At 53.9% G+C, this 27,077-nt stretch overlaps 1 protein-coding gene across 5 annotated transcripts in view; it reads right to left on the reverse strand.

The window, feature by feature from the left end:
- LOC308224353 (voltage-dependent R-type calcium channel subunit alpha-1E-like) overlaps positions 1-23,045 on the reverse strand; it is a gene marked incomplete at its 5' end in the record, with an annotated part of 94,457 nt that extends 71,412 nt beyond the window's left edge. For 3 of the 5 annotated variants that reach the window (XM_080624171.1, XM_080624169.1, XM_080624168.1), the window contains 6 exons: positions 1,796-1,977; positions 2,283-2,435; positions 3,173-3,276; positions 13,748-13,887; positions 14,332-14,437; positions 22,779-23,044. In XM_080624171.1, coding sequence (XP_080480297.1) covers positions 1,796-1,977; positions 2,283-2,435; positions 3,173-3,276; positions 13,748-13,887; positions 14,332-14,437; positions 22,779-23,044 — 951 coding nt within the window. Of the gene's footprint in view, positions 1-1,795; positions 1,978-2,282; positions 2,436-3,172; positions 3,277-13,747; positions 13,888-14,331; positions 14,438-22,778 lie in introns of all 5 variants that reach the window. The other 2 variants (XM_080624172.1, XM_080624170.1) reach the window with 2 other exon arrangements.
- Positions 23,046-27,077: the final 4,032 nt, after the last annotated feature.

The raw sequence follows: 27,077 nt of genomic DNA on the forward strand, positions 1-27,077 counted from the left end.
GTATCCTGCAGGGTAGGTCCTGCAGAGCATGGTTTTCAGTGCTCCCAGCAATGTCTCCCATTCCTACCCTCCAATAAGATCCAGATGTTGGATCAGCAAATCCCAGACACCGAATGGATTGGCTTCAGCTTTCCCGGTAAGGACATCCCAAACGGAAGGTCACCAGACTTTCTCAGAAGCTGCCAGTACAAACCCTCAAGGTCAATGAGACCATAAATTGCCTGTCCATGTAGCTCACAGGCTCCTCGCACCCCTCAGCTGGAGCTCTAGCACAGGGAGTGCTGCTGCCTATTGCTTCAGGTGCCAAAGAAGGGGGAGGAGGGGACATGGAGAGCACTGATGGAAGCAGCCCCTGGCTTTTGCAGACAGTCATTAACACAAGAAACAAGGTGCAGGGCAGGTTGGTGGCACCAGCTGCAGGCAGTGCTGGGCATGCACAGGTTGCTGTAGGGTGGTGTGAGCCCAGCATGCTAAAAGCAGGGGAATGAAACACCAGGCAGTAGAAATTCCCTTTCATGCTATAATCAGTTATGCCAGGGCAATAGGTGCTGTAGTTAAATCTCTAATCCCATTGATACACCAGAAGCAGCCAAGAAATGGTCTTTTATCCTCCTGAACAGCCAGGTGGTTCAATCCTGCCTAATTCCCCTCCAGAAGCAGCAAGATCCTAACACCACCATTTCCTTTAGGAAGACGAAAACCAAATCCTCATAGTAAGGTCAAACCCTTGCCATGAATTCTTCCCTTTCTACCCCAGTCTAAGTTTCACAATCTATCTGCCTGCACACGCCATCCTGTACCCCCAGAAGGATGCTGCGATAGACTGAGCAGGAGGGGGACCCCAACACTGGCAGTGCAGTGCCTTCACATGGGGTGAAAAGCCAGCCTTTCTGCTGATGACAAAGTAACTATCAAACCATGTTTCCCCACCACAAGACATCCAATTTGCCTCCTGCAGAGCAATGCCACTCTGAAAATCTCTGGGCATTATGGAAACCATGGCATAAAAACATTCCTGGTGCAATGATGCCAAAATTGATGCTGAAATTAGGCTGGGAACAGAACTGGCATGGCTGCTTCTAGCCCATAAACTAAAACATTCGTATATGGCCAGTCACCCACATTGATATTGCACTTTGTGATCGCTTGTAGATTTTTTCCTGCTTCCAGCTTTGCCCTGAAGTTGCTCCCTGGGCACCCCAATGGATTGGGCATTGGCAACTTCAAGCAGCTGCAAACCACAGGAACCCAGCCCAGTCATCCCCTTCAGCACTGACAGATGTTCTCAGCATGAATAGCAAAGATCTCAGTTGCCCGTCAGCCACCGAAACACTGCCTCTGCCTCAGGGAGGGTGTCCAAGCCCAGCTTCAGTACTTCCCCAGGCAACCAGGAATGCAGGCACATCCACCGCCTGGTCTGCAGGGAGAGCAGATGTGCAGTGTCCAGTAATCACACCCCCAGGAAGAGGAGGAGGAGGGAAGGAAGGATACCTTCCCAGGGACGCCCCTCAAGCAGGAGGCTTGCTGCAGCCCATGTCCACAAGGTTTCACTCTTGCAATGGGTTGTACAACCAGTTCAGAGATGGAGGCCAAACCCTTATTGCTCCCTTTGCCCAGAGACATGTAACACACACCTCTCTATCCCTTATCTCCTATCCAAATGGGAAGGACCAACCCCACCCCCATCACAAAGGGAACTCAGGATCTTACAGGTTTCCACCACATAGAATACCATCTCCAGCCCCCTATCCCCATATCCAACTGCCCATTGAGACACTAGAGCAGCACTACTCACATTGTACAGGACTGTGGTCCACCCTTCCATGGTGATGCACTGGAAGACGGTCAACACAGCAAAGAGGATGTTGTCGAACTGCGTGATCCCGTCATTAGGACCTATCCACTCCCGGCATTCATAGCCTGGGGGGCAACCCTGCACCCCGCATGGATGGGGGGGGTCCAACTCCTCTAGTTCACCTGCAAGCACACAGAAGAGAGCCAAACGAGGCAGAAGTAAGAAAGAAGCAGGGGACAGGTGAGGAGAAAAGCCTGAACACGGATGGGACTGGGGCAGAGCAGGGAACCCTGCTGAGACTAGCCCTGGCTGCACACAAACTGCTCCCATAAGAAAATGGGACATCCTGAACACAACTGGGTGATGCCTTGTGTGCATGAAACAAAGGATCTTCTCGGCCATGGGCTTCCCACCATAGCAACATGTGTTTGTCCCAGGTGTTTGCCACCCGTGGGATGTAAAGCAAGTGCAGAGCCCTTTTCCCCACCTGAATTGTTTGTGTAGCAGGCTCGGTGCAGCTTCCCACTGTAGAATTCCAGACCAATGATGGCAAACATGAGGATAGCAAAAAAGAGCAGCAAGCCAATCTGGAGGAGAGGCACCATGGCCTTCATGATGGATTTCAGCACAATCTGCAGGCCTGGAAGCAGAAAGAAAGGGCACAGTTCAGCATGGTCATGCAAACCCCTGCCTGGGACATGTCCACACCACCTCTGGCAAAAGAACAGTAAGCAGAGAGGATGGACAATCATCTGACAGATGCAAAGAGGCCAGCATAGCCTGGGGGACTGAGGACCACGGAGGAAAGCACCATCCCAAGGAGGAGCAGGGAGGGCCAGGCTGCAGAGCAAGGCTCCAGGATGGATGGACCTGATCCTGGCTCTGGACTTGGTGAGACATGCCCCTTGCAGCTTCTCCTCCCTCAGTGGCCCATGGCATGGATCCAGCACACCGCCTCACCAGTGCCCAAGGCAGGAGGGACGGGAGGACCGGTGCCGGCAGCAGCCTAGTTTCTTTATTTATCCCCATGCCAGCAGATGAAATCTTGCAGAAAACTGAAATCTCCCCTGAATAAACCTCAGTCCTGAAAGGATCCACCCACTGCCTTCTGGCCACGGAAGCGGAGCTGCTGGAAGGCCCCGGAGAGCTGCTGAGCTCAGCCTTGTGCCAGCACAGAGTAGGCTGGGCAGGGGGAAATGCCACTCAGGGACACCAAATGCTGCCACCCTAGAGTTCCCACTACATGGGGAGGTTTGTTCTGCTGTTCCCTGATTTCACCCTACATCCCCAAGGTGGCACAAGGACCGCTGTCATGCTGAAGGACGTCAGGAATGGATGCGGACACCCCAGGACGGAGACCAGGAGCATCCAACTTACTGGGAATGCCTGAGACGAGCTTCAGAGGTCTGAGCACGCGCACGGCCCGCAGCGTCCGCAGATCCACATGGGTGTTGAAGTGTGTCCCAGCGGTGGCAAGGATGCTGCAGGCAGACAGGGAGAGAGCAAGAGTTAGCCTGGGCAAAGGCCTTGGCCACCCTGGTGGTGCCAAGAGCCATGTTCTCACACTAGGCTGGGGGAAGCCACAAGGAAGACCATATTCCTCAGCAAGTACAAAGATTCGTTGCCTCACAAAGCCCACATGGCCAGTGAGGCCTGTCTGACGCTGGCACCAAAGCTCATGGGACACTATGGTCAGCCAAAGCCACCCAGGGGCCACCCAGCCCTGGCAGCTCCCTTTCAATGCCCCCTACATACCAGGATGGCTGAGGACAGCCCTAAACCACAGTGCTGGCCATAACCCATGCCATGAAATCGCACTCTGGGGTCTCAATGCTGCCAATGGCAAGCTCATCACAGCTGCATGGGTTTAACCTCCACTCCAGGCAGGTGGTACCCCAGAAATGGGGTTTGCTCCCTTGATGGTCACCCCTGCTCCCCTGGCAGCACCCTTATCCATCAGCTGCTCTGGCATTTTCCACACATGGAGCTTCCTTGGAGTTCCACCTCTGGGATTGTTGAGCAGACGAAAACCTCACACACATTCAAAAATCTATAGTAATGAAATTTTGATGACCTTGGAAGGCAATCGGCAGGCACAGAAAGGACTCCAGAGGTTTTCTTTTAATGTACAAGAATTTTTGCAAGCCCATCTCTGGAAAACAAACTGGGGCAGAAGCAAGCTGGTGCACACCGTGTCCAGCAGTGGAAATACTCAGAGCTCCTGAACTTGCTGGAGGGATGGAGATGCTGCAGCTTGGGCAGAGCTGCGGGAGCACAGACAGCAGTGCTAGAGCTCATGGCCTCCTTTCCCACCTGGGCTCAGTTCCCAGGTGCTGGCCAAGGAGGAGTAGTGAGGACTGCAGTAGAGGAGCAGGGCATGAGAGAGGAGGGGATGGGGAGGAGAGCAGGACAGGAGGAGGCAGTAACCTCAGGGTTGTTTGCAGTAATCTTAAAACTGAGGGAAATTGGGTCATTGTTCCGCTAATTCATCTAATTACAGGCCAGAGCAGCTCTCTGGTGCGCTGAGCAATTAGCACTTTCTCTCCCCCTGTCCCTGAGGTACTGCAGGTACTAACTCGCCCCTCCAAAAAGGCGGCTGGGTTACCTAGGATACCCTGACAGTAATGCTCTCACATCAGCAAACCAGATTGCTTCAACTGCTTTTCCTAGCCTCCTCTTCCTCCCTGCCCCAGTGCAAGGGGTCGGCTGCAAAGCCCAGCACCAGCAGCAGTTGGGATCACTCCAGCATCATCCACAAGTCCCCGTGTACCAGGCTGCTTATCCTGATACATGCAGGATCTTTTACCCTTAATAGCACTTTCCCTTTCCCCCATGTCCCAGCCCGTGACCAGCCCCCACTACTCACAGAGTTGATGGGAGAGCAGAAAAGGGACTTAATTAAGTCAGGAGCTCCCAAAGGCTGAGGAGAGCTGCGTTGTTAAATTGGTTGTAAGATCAAAATCAATAAGTATGATAAAGCACGGCCACTCCACAGCATGTGGGAGAGAGCACAAGTGCTTTTATCTCTTTCACATAACCTGCCAACACTCCCCAAAATACCAGCATAAAGGACACGCAGCACCCAACACCGTGCTGGAGACCCTGAGACCCTCCTTCAGCTTTTGCTCTACATCTTCCAACACCTGGGCTCCAAACAGCCTCCCAAAGGGGTGGGAAAAAGGCATCTGCAGCCCCTGCACTGACTCCAGCCAGGACTGAGCGTCTCCAGGCCAGAGATACTCCCGGGCTGGATGCAGGCTCCAACTCTTCTTCCAAGGGCTTTGCCAATACAAGCCCAGCTGGAAGGCTCCTGGCAGCAGAGCAGGATTGACAGCTCTCTCCTACCACCACAGAGCAACAAGCTATAGTCCTACACAGCCAGGCAGAGTGATAGAGGTGGAGCCCTCACAGGTCCCAGCCCTATGACACATCTCCTCCCCAGGGCAGGACCACCACCTGAGGCACTACTGGTCCAGCACTGCCACAGGGAGCAGAGTGCCCTGGCTGCAAAGTCCTCGGCTAACCCAGATTTGTTTGAAGGGCTCAGGAGCTGTCCCGCTGAGCCTCCAGGCAAGGTTCAGGCGATTTCAGGGCACTACTTCCCAGCGCTCTAAATTAGCTGCTAAGAATGGGACTCCTTTGTGGCAAGGTGACATGCTCCTTGTCCTTGCTGGGCGGACAAGGGACACCATGAGCTCTTTCAGAAGCGGGTTTGGACAGATCACCAGAGTGAGGTGGCTGCACTGCAGATGTGTCTCCTGACCAATGACCCACCGCTATGAAACAGGTGCTTGCACATCCTTTTGCAGCTCCTGGCGAGGGCGGATGCACTGGAAGCACACATTGCTGGAGCAAACCTATTCATCCCAGCAAACCCATCCATCCCAGAACCCCAAGGGACTGAGCAGCTAATAATAAATACAACCCTCAAACCACACCCTCCTGCTCTGGACTTCAGCATCTCACCTGTTAACAGCTTATTAACACTATGAGCATGCTCGGGGGGGGGGGGGGGGGGCTGTGGTTGTTTGTTGTTTGAGGTTTTTTTTCAGAGCACCACCCATATCACCCAGCACTACCCATTTCTGATTTACTTATTGACATATCTTAAGGCTTCTTGTAGCTCCTCTGGATGCACAGCAGAGGTGAGACTCAGGCTGTGACAGACCTTTGTGCTGACACAGGGCAGCAGCTCCAATATCTGTAGAACAATTTAAACCCTTTTTGATCATTTACAATATCTACGTCTGATGTGCTAATAATTATTCTTTATTTTTAGGCAAGGACCCAAACTAAAATTACATCTCACCATCCAAGTTATTTGAAAAAAGCTGCCAGATTGGGCTATAAAAATCCCAATGATCTCATGCTTTTCATCATATGTACTAGAGAAAAAAGAAGGGAAAAAAAGTGAAGGCGTTTTTATAGGTCACCCAGGCAAAGGGGTTAGTTTTACTTCTTCAGAGGAAAGGGGGAAGAGACACTTCAGGTGGAGAAAAGAGGAGCTATTGGAAGAATGCAAATGAGAGAGGAGGCAGGATGGGAAATATATGCAAATCCCCAAAAGTATAATTGAATAGTGAGAAACCACTGGCAGACAAAAACATGGGGGGGGTGGGGAATGAAATGCTTTGTGTTTGCAACCAGGATGATTGTTTTATTTATTTAGGGGTTCTGGAGCGAGCTCCCACTGGGCCAAACGCACCTGCAGGCTTTGGGTTGGCTGCATTGCTCAGCCCTCAGGCACTGCTCCAACTTGCAGCAGCTGAGCAAAGCACACACCCTCTCCTCCAGCTGAAGACCTGCACCTATGGATTTCTCTTCCCAGGGGAGGAAAAGAAAAATGGGATAAATCACATTTAAAATTACTCTCTGCTCTATGGGACTTAGCAGAGTAAACCATGAGCTATGTTCAAAGACCCTGCCTACACAAAGCTCTTTTACTAGCACAGAGCAAGCACCGAATTTGGGCACTATCACACACTACAGCACCCACTGTGACTTCACTGCCCATGCCAGGGGCTGCACATTGCACGCACTCCAGTCCCAATCTTCCCATCAGGAGCAGCACCAGCAACCCTGAAGCCTCAGCCCTTGGGGGCAACACACACATCTCAGGGCATGCTGCAGAGGACTTCACACCAGGGACCACAAGCAAAGGCTGAACCCCCAAATAATCAGATCAACCTTTAATTGTATCCCTTGACCATTGCCATCAGGGACTGGTGCAGTGTCACATGCAGACAAACTGTCTCAGCAAAGGGCAGCTCCAGGGTGTGCTAGGTGGAGGGAGGGAGAGATCAGCTCAGACAGACTAATCTCAGCTCAAAATCTGGGGCAGGGAGGGTGCTGGCTGGCTGGCTGACGTGCAAATTAATATTTATAATTAAGTGGAAAGGCCCCTGAAGGCTTGCACTGCCACCTGACTTTACGAGGGAGACTACTTCATAATTAATACACTGGTCAAATGGCTGATGGAAAGTAAGCTACCCGATGAATTTACCCCATTCTTGCCCTTTTCTGCTGGTGAATAAATCCCTTCCTCTCTGCAGACAGCATCAGGAGTAGTAGGATGTACTCTAGGCTCTTGGGTCCAAACCCCGCCCAAGGCAGGGCCAGTGGGATTGGGACATCCACCCCAGCAGAATGAAGTGGTCCTGCTTTGGGGATGCCAAGGGACAGGGACACCAGGTCTAAGTCCTGCCCTCGGCAGAGTTCAGAGCAACCTCAAAGCCTCCACCATCTTTGCTTGCTCTTTCTAGGTTTCGGGGCCACGACACAAGTGGATTGCACTGCTGCAAAGCGGCTGATCCTGTCTTTCCCAGCAGCTTCAAGAGCCCTGAACTGAGCATCAACAACACCCTGCAAGGTGTGATGAGTATGAAGGACAAAAACTGCCTTCACTAGCCTTTGATCTGGGGTATGAAATGACCTCCCAAGGCTATCTCTTCCTGGAGAAGCCTTCAGGGTTTGGTGCATGAAGGAGCATCCTCTCTACGCTCTGTGAGCTGGCCAAATCCTGCACCTCCCTCCTGCCTCCAGCCCCTGTGACACCTCCGAGTGGATAAAGGATTTGGCAGAGAGAGATGCTGGTGAAACTGCGTTTGCATATACATGACCTGGTGGAAACCTAAAGTCATTGCCAGGAGGCTGGAGAGCTGGCCCTGCAAAAGAAACATAGTGCTGGCAACCATGTACCACAGCAGGACCCGTTTGAACTCATGCCAAAGGAGAAGTCTGAGACCCCAGGGATACCCACCCAAGCCTGGCTGACACCTCCTCCCCACATAGGGATGTGGTAGAAAATAACTCCTTTCCTCTTCCCTCGAGCCAGACTTTTACCCCACAACTCCTCTCCTGGAGCAAGATCTATGGCAGCACAAAGTAATGGTGCACAGGGACTTTGTAGTTCAGCCCAGTGCTCTGCCCCTATGCTTCTGAGGGCTTTACCCCAGCCCGGGAGCTCTGTAGGAAGGATGCTGGGGTGGAGAAGGAGCCCCTAGGGACTGCATGGAGCAAAGGGGTGCCTGGGAGGAGAGGCAATGCCCGCAGGGACCAGCAGCCTGTGGAAGAGACTGACTGACTCCACAGCACAATGAACGGCTGCAGGAAACCAACCTCTGAGGAAGAGGAGCTGGCAATGACAGGGCCAAGCACATGAGCAGCATCAAGCTGGACCCTGTGCCAGGGCAAGGCGGGATGCCTGTCTCCTCAAAGCCAGAGCCATAGATCTGCCTTCCCAGGGGTCTCCCCATGTCATCCCCTCCAACCACTCTCAGCATGGTAAAGCTTTTCCCCTCATCACCCACCCCATCCCCTCATTGGGTTGGGGAAGCAGCACTACCCTTCGTACAAGGTGCCAATGTCAGGCACATCCCGTCACCATGGCATATGGCACATGAATCATTCACAAAGCTGGGGAATTAATTATTCATCCTAACGAAAGACCGAACACTTTACTAATTGTCCTGGAAGGAAAGGGCTGGGAAGGAGGTGGGAGATGGGGCAGACATCAGGTTGGAAACCAGCACCATTTATGGAAGGAAAAGAAGGGAAGAAGAAAAAAGTTGTTGGGTGTGATCAAAACATTGCTCCACTTTTAGAGCTAGGGTCGTCTCTTTACTGGCTTATCCTACTGAACAACACTCCTTGTAATGGTACAGGCTCCAGCAGACTAATCATGTCAGTTTGTTCCACTTGTGCTCCGATTTAACGCTTGTTCTCCAAGTCTCATATCCACTCCCCCAGGCTTCCCTGCCTGGAGGTGCACTGTACTCCCTCGATTAGGAAAATAGGTGTTAGCACTGGGAGAAGAGCTTCTTCCAACCTCAAGTGTGCATGTGTACATGTGTGTGCTCTTGCACATGCATGGGGTGCCAGGCACACTGCTGGGGGCCAGCACCCCAAACCACAAGGAATATTCATATACTGCATTCCCTGCTCCATCTCTGAACCACCAAGATAAAAAGACCACCACCTAAGACACACAGAACTTGGGTTGCGCGAGGCGCACAAACTGCCACAGGGCAAATCATCTTTGCCTCTGCCATGGGGGAGCTCAGGGGAACTGCAAAAAGGGCATCAAGGCACTTTTCAGGACAGTATTCTCAAAATCCAGATAGCACCACAACAAACAACAAACCAACCTGCCCTCCTCGTCCCCATGCTCACGTTGCAGCCCTGCAGCATGGAGGGAAGCAACCACCTAGGAACCACTCTCTCCTGCTTCACCCCAGCCACAGCAGAAAATAAGGGCAGCCATGGTAGAAAACAAGGGCACGGGCATGTGCAGGATTTCGCTGGGAGGTCAGACAGAGAGGCTGGGCTCATAACTGCCACTTGCATTTGTAGGTTTTCGGGACAGCTGTCCAGACTTGGAGAGCCAGGCTTTCCTCTGCTGGCACAGACTGGTACCCATCCAGTCAGCTCTGTGTTTCCTAAGGGCACAGCAGGCACCACCTGTGATCACTCATTCCTGCCTTCCTTTGGCCACGCTCCACACCACAAAATCTCTTAATGAAAACCACAGTGCTCAAGGGCTTCACAAAAGGCATCCAGGTGTAGCAGCTATTATTAAACCCCCCAAAAAAACCCTGATGCCAGCTCTTCCTTTTAATGATCCTGAGGTATTTATCCTGGTTTTACAGTGACCGCTCCCCTGACTTCAGAGCAGCACAACTTCACAAGGGCCTTTTGATTCATGTTTTGATTTTTCCCCATTGTGAGAAGTGATCCCCCACCCCTTCACCTCTCACATAATGTATTATTGTATTACTGCTGCAACTGCTATAAAAAAAGCTAACTCAGGGCTATGATGCTCAGGCATTGGAGTGTGTGAAGCACACACCCACCTGGATACTTGCAGAGACAGTTTTTAACCCTTCTTTTTCCACAAGCACCTTCAAATATGGTGCAGGACAAGGCAGGCTGCTGCAGGGTCCACGTTCTCTGTTCATTACGCTAATGGCACCTGGGGCGCAGGGAGCTGATTGATGCTTTAGTTGCTGATGGCTGAAGCTCCTTCAACCTCACCCTCTTAGGACCACCAGTTAAGAGGTCTCCAAGCACCCACTGCCCTTTCTGTTTCTGAGCAGTTTTCCACTTTTTGGTCCAGGACATGCCACATGTATGAGTACAGCTTCATGAGTCCAGCTTCAGTGCCTGGACAGCTCTGGTTCATGCACGGGCAAGGCGAGCACCCCCAAGCCCCAGGGGAAACAGACATTCCCTTCCCTGGCTCTACCTCAAAAAGAGTGAAGGTATTTTATGCACGCTTTTGGATAAAAATTTTTAGCTGAGGGAGAACAGGCTGTTTTTTCAGGCAGCAATGATGATTTGGAAACCACAGGTTATAAACAGAGCAGGTTTACAAATGTGACTATTAGTTCCCCAGTGGAAGCTTTAGCATCAGGGAGTTTTAGGTGGGCGTTGATTTCCGTTAAGATGCAAAAATCTGGATTTATTGACACAAGAAGCAAACACCAGTTGAACCCAAGTCAGTGCCATCTATTCCTGCACAGGGTCCTGAGAACCTGCTCACAGCAGTAGCCCCTCATGTAGCTAATATACATGCCCAAGGATATCCCACTGCTACTGGAAACCCCAACACAGTGTCTGGGACCATGATGCCACCTGCATTACACACCTCTTACATCAGACATGTCATATAAAATAAGTGCAGAAAGGAAAAATCCCTCTGTCACTCTTGGAGGGACAAGGCCCAGCAAGCATGATGCTGGGTCTCTCTGGGTCCATTAGGAACGGATCCTGGAGGGGGATCCTGCTCACACAGATATCCTCTCGTCCATCACCATGGGATGAATCAGCACCCCTAACAGGTGAGCACATCCCAAGGTGAGGGCTACCCTATACTACAGATGCTCACAACATCCCCTCCACCACAACCACTGCCTCTTGCTAAGTCACGACAAGATCCTAACCACGTAATTCTCCCCAGCTCAACAGTCTCTGTACAGACGTTCCCACATTTATCAAACGTAAAGTTTTAGTCCACAAAGATGATCCTGAACCCACTGGTCGCCCGCACACATCCCCCGTGCAGACTTCACCGCCCGCCCTACACAACCGACACAGCATGAACCGCCAAATGCAAACCCTCTCCCACAAGCTGTTTGCAAGTCATTTGCCAGCCAAGGATTATTTGCTGAAGAAATTTGCCAATAATTCAGCAGATCAAACAGACGAGTTTCTTGCAAGGGAGTCACAACCACAGCACTGAAGAACAGCAGCTCTATCAGCACCGAACAGCAAAAGCAAGAGCTGAACAAGCCAGAGGAGCCTATGCCCTCATCCAGCCGACCCCCCGTGACCCAATCCTCCCCAAAACTGGTCTAGGGTGAATATTTATGGACTGCCTACTTCGCCCATCATACAACAGAATTCGTCCCAAAAGGCCAGTGAGCTCATGCCAGCGGGCACCAGCACTTCTGGTGCAAAGCCAGCAGGTAACTGGGCATTTCTTGGAGAGGGTTTCAACCTGCTGGCAAAACATTAGGATGTGAAGGGATAGTAGTGAAGCAGACCCCAGAGGGCTGCCCTCTGTAACTGGGAGTATCAGGGGGACCCAGGCACCTCCTGGCAGGACGGCCGGCACGGTGCTAACAGTCCTTCGTGGACAATTGATTCCCTGGCACAGGGCCCAGCTGGGCCCGGCACTGAAAGGAGCTGGCAAGGCTTTCATGAGTGAGTAATTGCTAAACGCTGACTCAGCATCAGCTCGGTTACAGTCAGCTCACCCAGAGCTGTGGGGAGGGCAGGGAGAGGTCTGTGGCAAACCCACCTTCACAGCCCAGTGCTTCCCCTTGGCCCAGGCTCTAAAGGATGCCGGGGACAGGAGACAGCCAATGGGCATTTCCCAGTCACCCAACCCCTTTCCTTGCACTCAGTCCAGCACCACAGCTGCACAGTGAGGCCAGAACATACTCTCTTGTTGCTAAGCACAGGTGACATGCACCCCACGCTGTTCCCAGAGGTGTGACCACTTTTGCCTAGCCCAGGAGCTATGTCTGGTTGCTCTCCCCACTAACCTGCCTTGCCCTCAGAAACCGTCCCCTGACAGTCACTCTGCAGATGCAGAAGAGCCAGCTACATCTTGTGTGATGGTTGCACCAACCATAGGCAGCCAGTTTGCTACCCACTGAGAAGCATCACCCCACCACCAGCACACCAAGACATCCTGCCTTCATAGGCAGACATGGTCCCACTTCCCAGCAAGCCCATTCAGATCTGCATTGGGCCAAGGGAGTCAAAATGTTCCCGGTCATGTTCTCCTCAAGCCTGCTGTCAGGCACAGCCCCAACCTGAACCTTTCCACTATGGACAAGCAGTACCCATCACTACATCATTGGCAACAACAGGCTCAGCACCCCACTTCCTCCTCCAAATACCCAAACAGGTGTCTTGTCTCACATGGTGCCACCACCCTAGAAGCCAAGAGACAGGACTGTGCAGCAAACAACTTGGGAGAGACCCCAGGTATCTTGCCTGGGTCCTATGCCTCAGTTTCCCAGACATCCCTGCAGCTTCATTGTGCCTCCCAAAGCTCATGAAGTGCTTGGATGTCTACAGGCTCCATCTGTATGCAGCGAACTAGCTCCTCTGAAGGTGATCATTGGCATGCAAAAAGAAACAGCCACAATCCAGGCACCCCTTTCCAGGGCCCCTGGGTGGCTGCAGGCACTTGCCTGCTCCCTCCACACAGTGAGGGGCCCAGGGGAGTCACCCTGGGGGACTTCTGCTCAAGGCCAATACCACTGTTGTCTAACTCAAGCCCAAATGCCTCTGCTTGTTTCTGTGTCACCAGCACAGCCCATCACACTGCAAGCAGGACTCCAATCTGGGCCATGTCCCTGGCAATGACACCACTAGTGACACAACCAGCACCTGTGAAGCTCTGTGTACTACCACCCCCAGCGTCACTGCTGCACACTGGGACACTGAGTGAGCATCACCTGGGAACATGGCCCCACCCAGACCTCATTCCCAAAACTCCAGCACCAGGCCAAGGCTGGAAAGTGCTTGGGAACGCAAGAAGAGAAGATATTTTTGCCCTCACCACGTAAGGTTTGACCAAAACCTCTCCCAGATTACATCCAGTTGCTTATCAAGCCATGCTTCTACCTTGTCCTCACCTTGCCCCATGCCCAGAAAAGTGACAGATGCCAGGCCACCGAGGAAGCTAGACATGATACCCTCAGAGCCAGCCCTCCTCCTCCTCATCTGATGAGGAACCATGTCTCTCCACCAGCTGCCCGCAGCAAAGCCAACACAGGAGCATCCAGCACAGGGAACCATCCTCCCCTCCCTCTTTGGGATGAAGAAACAACAGCAAACCAAGGCTTTGGACCACGTCCTGGAGCTTGTGTCCCCACTGGAATGAGCACCCATGCCCAGCTGCCCATCCCCACCACAGGCCCCACACCCCTGACTCACCCGCTGAGGACTACGATGAAGTCCATGACATTCCAGCCATTGCGCAGGTACGAGCCCTTGTGGAAAACAAACCCCAGGGCCACAATCTTGATCCCAGCCTCGAAGCAGAAAATACCGATGAAGTAGGGCTCCGTTTTCTCCTGCCAGAGGGAAACAGAGTGACATAGTGAGAGATGGAGACGGGGCAAACACAGCACCAGCAATTTCACATTTACCCAACTCACGTCCCATCCCACCTTCCCCAGCCCCATCCTCTTTTGGAAGCTTTCACAACTCTTCCTCAGCCAGCATCAACCTTGGTAATAAAAATAGGGTAACTATGACCCACCCAAGTTTCCCAGTCCCCCTTCCCTATCCCACTTTTTTAGGGGCTTAAACCTTCTTGAACCCTTTCCATAGAGGAGTATGTGACAGCAGCCCCAGCAACACTGGAGGATCTCGTCCCAGAGGAAACCTCCCACCATACCACCCTGAAACCAGAAAAAATTGGCTAGTAGAACAGGTTGGCTCCCCTTGGTTGATGATCCTGCTCACCCTCCATATCCCCCGACACAGGGTAGAGAGGAACGGACACAGATACTTACTAATCTCCGTGACATGGGCGTCTTGTCATCCTCAGGGAGGTGCTGCTCAAGGGCTAGCACGATGCAGTTGGCAATGATGGTTGCCAGGATCATGTACTCAAAGGGAGTGGAGGGGAGTTAAGGAGCAGAGAAGAGGTAGATGATGTCCCCAGCCCACAAGCCCACCGCTGCTTACCCTTCGTTTCACCTGCTCATTAGCCACCACCACCGCTTTCCCCACAGGAACATGCATACACACAGCCCAGGTTTTGCCTCCTGCTGCTCCCAACCAGGAGGGTGAAGCCCCCATTGGTGCTGTTTGGAAGTGAGAGGGGTGACAAGAGAACTGAGAGCCCCCAAGATGTTCCTCGCTGAGCCTTTCTTGATGAGCCTTATCACCTTCTTCTCAAGTTCACGGGACATTAACCTTTGCTGGGACTGTGAACATCCTTGGAAGAGAGACGCAGCTTGTGCTGAGAGTCCAGAAGATGAACACAAGTATGAAGGTGGACAGCCAGGCTCTGACCAGACAGGGCTTCATCTTGAAAAGGGTTTGGCATGGTCCCTGACAGCGTCAGGGAAGTCCTCCCTGGCATGGCATGGTGCTGGCCATGGTCAGCATGTTTCTGCATGCCATGTTCTTGTTGCCAGCCTTCTCTATTCCACCATGAAGAAGCAGGAGATGAGGCTTTGGGGGAGGGGAGGAGGGCAGGTCACAGGCTATCAGCAGCTCTGGTTCTAAAGCATCCCTGTGGGAGAAATCATCTGTGCAGCTCAGGGAGGACAGAGCTTCCCTAGCAGGTCCTGGGGATCTGAGGTGGATCAGCCCACTCTATGCCCAGCATTGGCAAGGTGGTCATGCCCTGGGAACCAAGGGTCTCTTGCCAAGCATGCTGCAGGTGGCACGGTGAGACCAGGCAGGACTCGGGAGCTGTGGAGCACCAGGCTGAGCATTCACAACTGAACTGATGGTGCCTGGGTCTGAGCTTCAATTCAGGCAGGGTGGAAACTCCCTAAGGAGACATCCCAGCTCAGCGATACTTCATGAGACCACAAGGATTAGCAGTACCTTACCACCAGGATCTGGCTGGACCCTTATGAGCATCCTAAATCCTACAGCCATGTCTAGGGTTTGCACACCCTTCTACAGGAGTTGGCATCTGACGACCTGAGTGAGTGGGAAGGGGTGAGCAGAGAAAAGGGCAGGCTGATGAACAGGAAAGCATCCAAAACTCAGCCCCCTCCTGCCTTTTGATTCAGAGGATCTGCTGGGATCAAGCTGGGGGCATGTAGCTCCCTCCTGCTGCCTGCCCCCCTGCCAAGCCCTAAAAACAAAGCAATTCCAAGCAACAGAATGGACACATCCTTCTGACTTCCCATCCATCTTTACCACATCTTTGCAATAAAAGCCCTATTGTTCTCAATAACAAAATGAGGTTGAGATCCATCAACAAGCAGCACACCGCTTTTCCACTCCTTCCATGCCAAAAACTCCCAGCTATATTACTGTCACCACTGGCATCAGCAGTCACCCCAGGATGGAACTGCCACCATCCCAAGGCTTATGTCTGTGGAAATGGGACGTGATCCCACCTGGGATGGATTTTTCCATAAGGACATCACCCATGCTCCCACCATTCCAAGCTGGCACAGGGAACAGCACCCGGGGTGAGCTCTTTCACACCGCACTGGGCTTCTCCAGACCCATTAGCTTCAGGTTCACACCTCTCCGGCCAGGAGGAGCCAAATGCCCGTGCCATCACCTCGGGGGAAAAGGGATCATTTTCTTTTTTGCAACCTTGCTTTTCGTCCACTGAAGCCACTGACTACAGCAAGATGCTTTAAACCAGCAGCCCTGAGCCTGTGTGCAAGAGAAAACTTCCCAGTGCTGGGCGTGAGTGTGGGAAACTGTAAACCACGAAGTGATCCTGGTGGCAGCAACCCCAGCAGCAGCGACCCTGTTTACCCTGTGGCACATGGGCAAGGTGGAAGTGAGGCTGGGCATCAGAGCAGCTCCCCAGAGGGCTGTCCAGGAGGGGTAGCCAAGGAGAGCCTGCAGAAGCTCAGATTTATTTAGCCCAGTAGGAGGAAGAGCCAGGAAGGATTCAGCCAAGGCATTTAAAAGGCCACTCAATGAAATTAATGGTTGATAAGTTAGAGGCAAACCAAAAGAGAGACTGCTACAAAGCTCGCTGATGTGGGCTTCAGACCTCTTAACACAAGCAAGAATTTCATCGCACAACTCCTGCAAAAGCCACGTACTTTCCCTGCTTCCCACCTCTAGCCGCACGCTTCAGCTGATACCCAGACTGCAGCGCTTGGCCCCAAGCCACTGGCCTATTTGGGGTCTTTTTGTTTCATTTTCCTGAAAGTCTGCGAGCAATTAGCACAGGCTTAAAAGAAAACAGCATGTTAGTGGAGCGGTGCAGGCAGCTCCCCAGGCACCAGGCACATTTGCCTAGATGAGAAGTGTGGGAACTGCACAGTCCATCTGTGAGCCCCAGGGCATCAACCCCGCCAAGCATCCTGTGCTCTTTCCCACCACGCTGGGCATCTACCACGGCATCCTCCCTCCTGTTGCTGTTAGTCCCACAGGGAAAACATCCAGGTGGGAAATAAACAATTTCTTCAAAGCCAGCAGTGGGAGAGCCCAGCCTGGCAGTGGCTGGGGGACTCAAGACCACCTCTAATGGACCACTTATATTTCCTTGCTGGTTCTAACATCTGGCTTGACAGCGCATGGACAGTACACATTTGTCACAGCCCCAGCAAGAGACCACATCCCCGCTCCACCTCCGGTGAGCATGTGGTACATGGCTTGGCAGATATCAAGCCTAAGCAAAACAGGGAATTGCTACCTAAGCAACTACCTAAGCAGGAGGTCACAGCCAAAAGTGACTCTCCAAGCCCTGGTAGCCCAGTTTTCCAAGGACCAGAGCCTGGGTTATCACATCTGGAGCTGGGAAAGAGCTGCAAGGCATCAATCCCATGGACACAAACCCCAGTAGCCCCAGCTGTGCCAAGTTTTGCAAGGCCAAGGGTAAGAAAACCCTTTCCATGGGACAACAGGAACACCTGGCTGAACTAGGGGAAATTTTATCTACACATTTCACTTCTGCCAAGCAAGCATCCCCCCCAGGCTGCGGGTGGAGACCTCTGGACAATGCTCTGTCACTCCTTTGTTTACTCTCTCATTATATGTCTAACTACACAACCTTCCAGCCACCTGAAACACAGAGTAGCACTCTTTCCCCTGCAAGCCCAGTGATAAAAGCCTATCTCCCTCCAGCCTTCTCCTCCTCCTTCGTCTGGCTTCTCCTGGAGGATCATTAGGGAGCCGATAAAAATAGGTTTTCTTATTGATTTATCTCCTTTACCCAACATTCTCTCCCCTGCACCGTTGACTTGTTTCCTTAGCAACTCGGCCAGTCCCAGTGCACACCACACCTGCAGCTCCATGCTTCCCTCCCAGTGCCTTTGAGGTGGAGAAGGTTCCCCCAGGCCATGTGGACCTCCCCTTACACCCAGGCCCAAGCCCACTGGAGCAGGCACTGCAGATAACCCCATGACTGGAGCAGGAGCTCTTTGGAGTGTCTGGCAGGAGCTAGCAGGAAGATGTCCAGCCACGGGTGGATCATTGCTTCCAGCTGTGACCCCCCCTTCTTCACCTCCATCACCAACTAGGAGCCAAAACCAGGCCACCCAGAACATCTATATTGCTAACGCAGGGAGTGTGCCCAGCTCCAAGCCCTGAAAATAGATTTATGGTGTTGATAGCACATTGATGCAACCTCCCCAAGAGGTCGGGTGCAAGATAAATCCCTCCCCGGATGTGGGCATGGGCTGAGAGCTGCAGACAGCCCCCTCCATCTCCCGATTTCGGTGACCATGCCTTCTCCCTTGTCCTGGGCAGAAAGGTGAGGAAGGCGCAGAAGAGCTGAAGGAGTGAGACCACATGGGCTTCTTCAAAAGGGTTCTAGGGGAAGCCCACCTCAGAGGGCCAGGGAGAAGGGCAGGAACAATTTAACCCCTTGTGCTGCCTGCATCATCCAGCCCAGCTCCAGCATCTCCTAGAAACTTAAGTCTACATTTCCCACTGCTCCCCAGGCTTCCCCCCAGGACCTGCTGCACTGAGGGGTTTTCCCTCCTCCCCACGTGTCAGTGAGAAGGAGCTTCAGTTCCTACATCTGTGCACTTCATCTTGTTTGTCCCAACCCCACCACTGATACCTGCCCCACACAGATGTGGCCTGGCCGGAAGAAAGGCCCACCTCTTCAACATTCCTATCCCTAGGAAGCCCAGACGCCCCTTTCTCTGAACTCCAGATCCCTGCAAGAAAGTGAGCACCTCTTCTCCAACGCTGTTTTCAAAGAGGAGCCCAAAATGATAAATGGGGCAAAGACCATGAGTGATCCTAATTTAACCCTGCGGCTCCCTAGCTCTGCAACATTTCCCTGGCTTCTCCCTGAGGATATGAGGGGTCCTTCCCCAGCAGATAAAGGCTTGAGGTTGTGCTTTTGTCTCTGCACAACTTCAAGGGAGTACCCAGACAAGATGCTCAGCCTGCCTAAATCTCATTGCACGGCCACGTCCCAGCTATTGGCTATCTGCAGCCATAGATGTTGCTGCTTATAACTTCAAAATGCGTCAGGCTGATGTCCATCGGGGCTAAACCAAAGGCAGTACCATGCAGAAGCCAGTCAGAGCACAGCTGCCTACACTGGTGCCATTCCCGTAGGGATGCAGGATGCCTGCCTGCCACGTGCAAATAGCTCCATGGAAAAATGTCTCCTTCTCCCCCACCTCACCCTACACTTAAAACTCAAAATCAAATCTCTCTCCTCTCCTCTTTTTTTTTTTTTTTTGAACAAAAAAGAACTACATCATGTGATTTTCCTGCCTTAACATCAGTTTTTTAACTTTGGTTGCCACAGCAACAGGATGCAACTTGGTGTCACCATGACAACAGCTGCCTCTGTTTAAATTCACCATCTGACAGGCAGCCTCGCTCTACCCGGCTGTCAAAAAAGATGGACCTTCCATTACACCTACTCGCCCCTCCCCAAAAAAATGAAATAAATTATCATCTGATGAATGAAGGACACAGAAAACAGCCCCAGAGAAAAAAAAGAGATGTTCCTGGATAGCTCAAGAAGGGAGCTGCCCAAGGATGGCACAACATGGCACAGCTCTTTGAGCATGGAGGTGAGACCTTTGACTGGTCTCACCAGATTTTGCCTATCTTGGCTGGGCAAAAGCAAAGGGGCAGAAAGTGCATGCTCAGGTGGGGCATAACACTAGCATGGTCCCTGAGTGGCAGTGCCCTCGCAGCACCAGAGATGCCTGGGTCAAAATGGAAGTCATCATGAGCAGAACAGGTCAGGGACAAATAGGTGTGCATCCCATTGAGCAAATCCTCCATGTGTGTTGGGCCACGGATGCACACTAGGGCTTTGCAGACACCCCAGCTCCTCTTGGCCATACCAGCACAAGATAGGGCATTCAAAGGGACTGGGATAGGAGAAAGCCCCCACTGTAGGGTACAGCAAGGTCCCCAGGGGACTAGTGGACATCCCTCTCCTATGCCAAACCAGGGGGACAGGTAGAGAGGCCAGCATGAACCTGCAGCTGGAAACTGTCCTTGGGGACATAACCAGAGCCACACAATGTCATCTGGCGTATCTGGGGCAGGAGAGGGATTTTATCCAGGTCAAATGTGATTAAGTAGATGAAGAACGGAGCAACATAGATGAGCTGCGCCCATCTCATGTGCTAACTGAATTGCAGCTTTCCAGGCAGCCAAACAAATGAAATCAGGGCTAAAGGCCTGGTATTCAGTGGGAGGAGAAGAGGCAGGATGAGGCTATGTTCCTAAAGAAGAGTAGTTGTTCCTACAGCCAGAAGAGCAGCTTCCTCACGTTTTGGGCAGGACCAGTAAAAAGCACAGCTCCAGTGGAAGTAATGCATTGAACTTTGCAGCAAGGAACTCGGCAAAGACTCGCCTCCCCACAGAGCAGCATCCCAGTCCCAGTTGCTCGTATTTCTCCTCCTTTCCTTCCATGCATCATCCCTATTTACACTGGGAAGCCGAACTGCAGAGGCTGCTGGTTATAATTACACGGTTACCCAGCAGATATACAGGCCTGAATCACCAGTTATTTTTAGCCCTATTACCTAGTCAACTGGAGCTGGATGAAGAAGAGCCTCCACTTCTCCCCGTGCTCCAACCCAGCCCCCTTATCTCTCTTCAGTGCTGTGCCCACTCTGACCCACAGTGCCAGGACGAGCTCATCTCCCTTCTAAAGCCAGCAGCTCTCATTGACTGTGGCCAAGATCCAGAGCTCACCTCCTCAAACCACCCTCGCCCAGGAGCGATGCCATGGGCTCCAGGCCAGGCAGCTGAGATGCTCACACATTTTCTCTGGCCCTACCAAAATGCACCAGCTACGTATGCCAGGCTACAACTACAAGGATGGCAACAACACACCTGGCCAACCTCACCAAACTCATTACCAAAAACATTTGTCCATCCCCAAGCCCTTATGAGCTCAAGTGGTGCAAAGGAGCTCTGGGGTGGATGAGTTTCTTAGAAAGAGATGGCAGCCAGGCGGGGGACTGCCAGGGAAGCTCAGCTCCCGCGCCTGGAGCACACCCATTCCCAGCGCTCACACAGGCATATGTCACCTACTTCTGGAAAAAAATATAAAATGAGCCCATCTCTCTCATGCATTGCAAATTCCAGGAAAGAATAACACTGGGGAGGTTTCACTGCGCGGTGGTGAAGCTCTGGTCTCTAGGAGACAGCGGCTGCCTAGAGATGAGACATCATGCCGGCACGGGACCCCGGCCCACGCGGGGAGTGCCGGGCCAGTGGCAGCACCCCAGCTCCTTCTTGCTTCAAATGAAAGCCGAAGAGGCGAGGGCTCTCCCACACCGTGCTGAAAAAGCACATGAATAATTTGGCATGTTCTGGAAAAGCAGGCAGGCCAGCCTGGCCACTGCCCTGCAAGGCTCCAAGCTGAGCCGCTGCGTCCCCAGCCTCACTACCGCACCAAACCTCCTGCAGCCACCTACCCAGTGGGTGCTGCCAGCAGGGGCAGATTTAGGGATACAACGGGGAATTCAGCCCTCCCAAGCTGCCCCTTCACCTCCAAGTCACCCTTCCAAGCCTGAGAGCCTTGCGGCTCTCCAGCCAGGACCAGCTCATGCCTGGCAGAGGCTCAACCTGACGTGTCAGAGCTGCAAAGGGTCTACTTTCCCAGTGATGCTCAGCAGGGTGGGTGACCTGTCCTGCATCCTTGTGCCTCACCAGATGGTTTCCCTAAGGTACCTGTTGCACCAGACGAAGCATTGCTGCTTGGCACCAGGGCAAGCTCTCCTGCGCCTGCCGGAGGAGCCAGCAAGTTAACCAACAAGTTACAGGGAGAGAAAGCAGCAGCGGCAAGAGCTGCGTGTAATCACCACTGCAGAAAACAGCACAGGGAGGGTCCTAAAGCCAAAGCACAGCCATGCTGAAGTTTTCAGGCTTGGCTCCTCCATAGAGACAAAGCCCAGGAGGGGTCTCAGGGGGCAGCAGGGGACTAAGCACAGCGCTGATGGGGAACTGAGTGCTGTGGTGCTGGGCACTTGCCAGGGTGACCGTAGGTACCCACAGTGAGGGTGGGAGGAGAGAAACATGCACGGGGGTGTAAGAAAGGATGGAGGTGCAGGGGAAGAAAGGGGGGGATCCACACCCTCCACCCAGGCCTAGAAGGGAGGGTCTCTAGGATAATCCACAGTCCCCTGCGCCAGCCCCCAAGGAGCTGTACGGCACAGCCAGAGGTTTTCAGAAGCTTCCCCTCTGCTGCAGGGAAGGGGCAACCAGTTCCAAGAGCCACCATGGGGGGCCGGGGGCTGCAGGCCAAGGATGGTTGTACCCTTGCCAGGTGTGATCAGCAGCAAAAAGAACACACACAGTCAGGTCCAGCAAGGAACAAAGCCACCACCCAGCACAGACTGGAGATTCATGGGCTCCCTGGGTCCATTCCCCAATGGATTGGGTGGCTGCAGGCAGGGTAAGGTGGCAAAGCTCCAGGAAGACACCAAGGCACAGAAGGAAAGGCCACAACCCCTCCCCCAGCCACACACGCACAAGAGCATCCTAAAGCATGCAGGGTTAAACCGGGATTGGAGAACCCCTCCTTGCCAGCACAGGGAGCTCCCAAATCCAAGCCTGAGGAGAGGCTGGGGGGCTCCCCCTGAGGGAGAAGGGGTTCAGCTCTCCACCAGGTGCCAAAAAGAGCATGGGAGGAAAAGCAGCAACAGGACTAGGACAGCATTCCTGAGGGACGGGGCACCCCTCTCCACACGCCTCAGGAGAGCAGAACCAGGTGCTTACCTGCCCGCTAGTGCCACACACGTGTCCTGGGCAGCCACTGAGGCAAATCCGGGGAGCAAGGGGGAGCTTGCAGGGGGCGCGGAAAGGATATGGCCAGTCGATGAGCTTCTTGGCATATTTCCTGACTATATTCTCTTCTCCAAAGAGGAAGAGCGATCTGTTGACAGTGAAGCAGTTCTGCCGGACAGGAATGGGATTGTACAGAGCCATAGTCCGGGCTCTTTGCGCTTTGGTTTGCTTGAAGCCTCCTGGGGAGCCTCCCGCAGGGGCAGGAGGTCCTTGCCGGCTCCGGTTCTGGTCGGAGCCCCCATCTCCGGAGCCCAGCCTGCCGGCCACCGCCTCCCCAAAACAAGCCATCCTGAAAAAAAACACACAGGTGAGCCAAAGCAGCACCACCGAGGCGGCAGGGGGGGAAGAAGAGGGAGGGGGATTGCGGGCGCAGTCCCAACCACAGCCCCCTCCTCCTCTCCGGGTGATGCTCAGCCCCGTCTCTTTTGCATCCCTCCGGGGACCCGCGTGTAGAGAGAGAGGCTGCCGCGCACGCCCCGGAGCAGCGCCTCCGGACCCCGCAGCGGCCACGCGGACGGCAGGAAGGCAGGGGCCGGCCGGCGTGCTCGGCCGAGGCCGCAGCGGCTCGCTCCCTAAGCACCTTCCGCCACGAAGCAAGGGGTTAAACCCAGCCACATTCTTCCCACCGCTCTGCCTGCAAGCCCCAACCAACCCCCTTTAACCACCCCCTCTCCCAGCAAGGCGAGCCCAGGGGCTGCCTGCCGGCTGAGATCAGGCAGGAAAGGGGCTGGGATCCAAGTCCATCCATCCTCCCGGGCGCAAAGGAAGACGCAATTTGGTACAGCACCCAGCGCAGCGGAGGCCGGGGAAACAGGTTGCAGCGTGGTCCAGCCTAGTTGGAGCCAAGTGTCCAACTCCCTCCTCCCGACTCCATCTTCAGCAGCCTGCGGGAGCCCGGCCACCCGTCCCCTGGCTCCCCGAGGCAGCGGTCAGAGCCCCCCCGGGCAGGCACCGGCAGTGGCAGGGATGCTCAGCCCCTCGCTGCCGGGGCAGGAGCGAGCACGGCGACTCCGGCTTCCCGCAGGAGCCGAAGCACGGAATTGGAGGCTGCCGCGCCTCTGCAGCTCGGGGACAGCTCGCTTTAATGAAGTCAGTGGCAACACACGCGCACACAAGCGCGCACACACGCACAACCGCCCGGCTCGCTCCCTCGCTCCATCCGGTGCATTCTTTTGGCAAGCACGGGAGCTGCCGCAAAGGAACATCAGAGGCGAGGGGAGGGTCTGAAGGGAACAAAGGCAATGGGAGAGCCCCCACCCTGCAAGAAGCACCCCCCACACACACCTCCGCCCGGCTGCAGAGGGCTTCCCAGCACATGGGTGCCCCTAGGTGAGTGGCTAAATTGAGGTGCCGAAGGGGGGGCAAAGGGTGGCTCTGCCCCCACCCTGCCCCCAGGGGAGGCAAGAGGCTCACCCCATATCAGCCCGCACCGAGCATCTCTCCGGCCACATGCACCATCCCCCCTCCCTGGGAAACTTCGGGAGCCTCCCCGATGCCAGGGGTGCCCGGGAAGAGCCCTCCTGCTCACTCGCATACAGATCAGCCTCCTTAGCATCCCCCGCCTCCGTATTTCCTTTTCGACACTTGATGTTGGCCAGAAGCAGCAGCAACTCATTGGGGAGGTGTAAACAACCCGATCTGGATGTGACCCTGCAGCGGCAGCCACAGCGGGGAAGGTGGGAAGGACTGGCCCAGCCACAGGGCCAGTCTGGGCTCTGACCCTGCTGCCTCAGCCCACCATGGGCAGAGGACTGGGACACTCCTGGTGCTGCACCCTCACATCTGCGGCCATGTGGGTGCCAAGGTCACACAGGGATGCTCAGGGTCCCGTCGGCTGCACTGTGCCCTAATATGGCAGCTGCCTGCCAAACCACCTTTGGTGAACACACCCTGCCCTCTTAGCATATACAGGGGACTTGTGGCTCCTCAGGGATGTTCCCAATGTCCTCCCTATCCAAAGAGTAGGGCATCAGCCTCACTGCTCAGCACACCCTGCAAGCTGCTCACACACAGAATTCCCCAAACCCTCCCATTCAGTCCCTTATCTGAAGGGCTCCTCATGGCCTTGGACACTTACTACCTGCCCTTCCTGCAGGAAGGGCACCTGCAGCTCCAGCCAGCATCACAAGACACCCTGCATCCCCGTGATGCTCTTCCCCTATCCATCCCACTACCAGCAACATAACCACTGCAGCCCTGTCCCTTGTCTGGAACATTTGGGCAGCCAAAAAAAAAAAAAAAAGAGGAAGAAAAAAAAGGAAATTTTACAACAGTCAAGCCCTAAATCACATAAATCATTAACTCATTTGGGTAAGGGCTGTTCCACCAATGCAGCCTGGCAGCACCTCACCACAGACTTCTCCACCCTGCAGGCACTCCTGTGACCGAAAGGCCACAGTACTTACTTTTTAGCCCAGGCTCTCACATGTGCATTGCCAGGAGCCCTGGGGCTGGTTGGGTGAGGAAGGAGGAGGATCAGGGCCTCCTCAGCAAGATAACAGAGTGTTTGCAAAAAAGGTTGTGGGTTCATTCCCCCAACCTCAGCCAGACACCAAGAGCCCAAAAGTTCACCATGATGCCCATCCCTACTTGACTTTGCTCCTCCAATTAGCCTTATAACCAAGGCGGGTGTAAGTGGGGAGGCTCAGCAAGTCCCCCCCCTCTGTCACCACCACACTGCAGCACAAAGTTGAGAAGGGGTGGGCAGATTCCTCCCAAAAGGTTTCACAGTCCACTGGCTGGCCCTTGAGCAAGCCAGAAAGCCAGAGTGACCATGGGCTTGCACTAACAACAGGCAGTGAGGAGACCACACCATCTGCCAACTAATTACAGCCCCTTTGATTATTCCAGGCAAGACACTGCCCTAAACAAATTAATTATGATTTGTGGCTCATCCCCTTTCCCTTCTCCTCCCCACCATGAGGGCTGCACCAGGAGCAATGCCACTCTTCCCACCTTTCAACCCTTTAAGCCGTTGTTAATGAAGACCAAGGCTGGGCCAATTGCCAGAAGCAGATCCTCAGCCCTGCAGAGCTCCTTCTTCGGCTCCTCTCTGTCCCCCCAGGCCTCTCCCCCCATCCTTCTGAGTCTGCAAACAAGCCTCCACCCAGACTAAATGCTTAGGCTCTGGCTGGTACCCAGAGGTCAACGACTGATAGGGAAGGCTGGACCCAGCATTCCCTCTGCATCCTCTGCCTGCCTCAGAAACACCACACCTGCCTCACCGCTCCTGCAAGGGACCAAGGGGAAGGAAGGCAGCATTCCTCCTGCCCTCTCAAAGCAGAGATGCACACCTTACCTTGATACCTCTCCCCTGTACCCTGGGGATCGCTCCCAGCTCTATTCTATATTCGCTGCTGCAGAGCAGAACCCAAGATGACCCCGTAGGGAGCCTCTCTCGCGTTCAGACAGTGCTAAAGGATGGGATATTTATGAGAGTAGCTCCTTCAGAGAAGATTTAAAGATAAAAAAAACCAAAACAAGTCCCCACCTATGCCAAGAGATGCAGGCTCAGTTCCCCAGGATGTTTATTGCTGTTCTTCTCTTGACCCGCACCCCAGCACACTGGGATCAGTGAGTCAGGGAGAAGCATGGCTGATGCCCACATGATTCAACATGGCACAGAGATTCAGAGCCAGCTATGTGGGGTTGTTTGGTTTGGGGCTTGGTTTTTTTTATGTGAATGAAGGAAATCCAGGAAGACAGGGCAACAGTGGGTGTCGGCACAGGCAGGCACTTGCGATGCGCTGGGTTTTACAGCGACAGACTAACCACCCTCCTCGCACTGGTATTGCCATTCGAGCCTCCTCCTTGCAGGCTTTTTTTGTCCCTGCTCCCAGCCATGCGGTTACCCCTGCGCTGCGGGGCATCACCGCAACACAGCCCAAGCCTCCCGCACCCCCGCCGCGGGGACGCGCCCGGGCGGCCGCCGCTCCGGCACCGCCATCTACCGACCGCCGCCGTCTTTTCGAGCAAGCCCCGGCCGCGGGCACTGCGTTCGGCTTCACTTTTCCGCCTGCGATCGCGGGGAGCCGAGCCCCTCCTTTGCCTGCCCTACCCGAGGCGGGCTCTGAGGCAAGTACAAAGGCCTCCTCAAGCCCCGCGGTTATTGCATCCCTTCGCACAGCGCTTCTGCCACTGGAGCAGCCCCTGGCTCAGCCGAGGCAAACCAAAATTTCCCAGCTATGCACCCAAAGAACCGTCAGTGTTGTTAAACACATCCTCTGCCGAGCCCCAGGTTGTTCGGAAAGCCAGAGGCTGCTCCTCGTCTCAGGGATATCGTCCTTGATGGAGCCTAGGCAGGGTATGGAGAGGGGAGACA

Source organism: Psittacula echo (assembly GCF_963264785.1).
Source record: "Psittacula echo genome assembly, chromosome: 7".
In the NCBI taxonomy this organism is placed as follows: Eukaryota; Metazoa; Chordata; class Aves; order Psittaciformes; family Psittacidae; genus Psittacula; species Psittacula echo.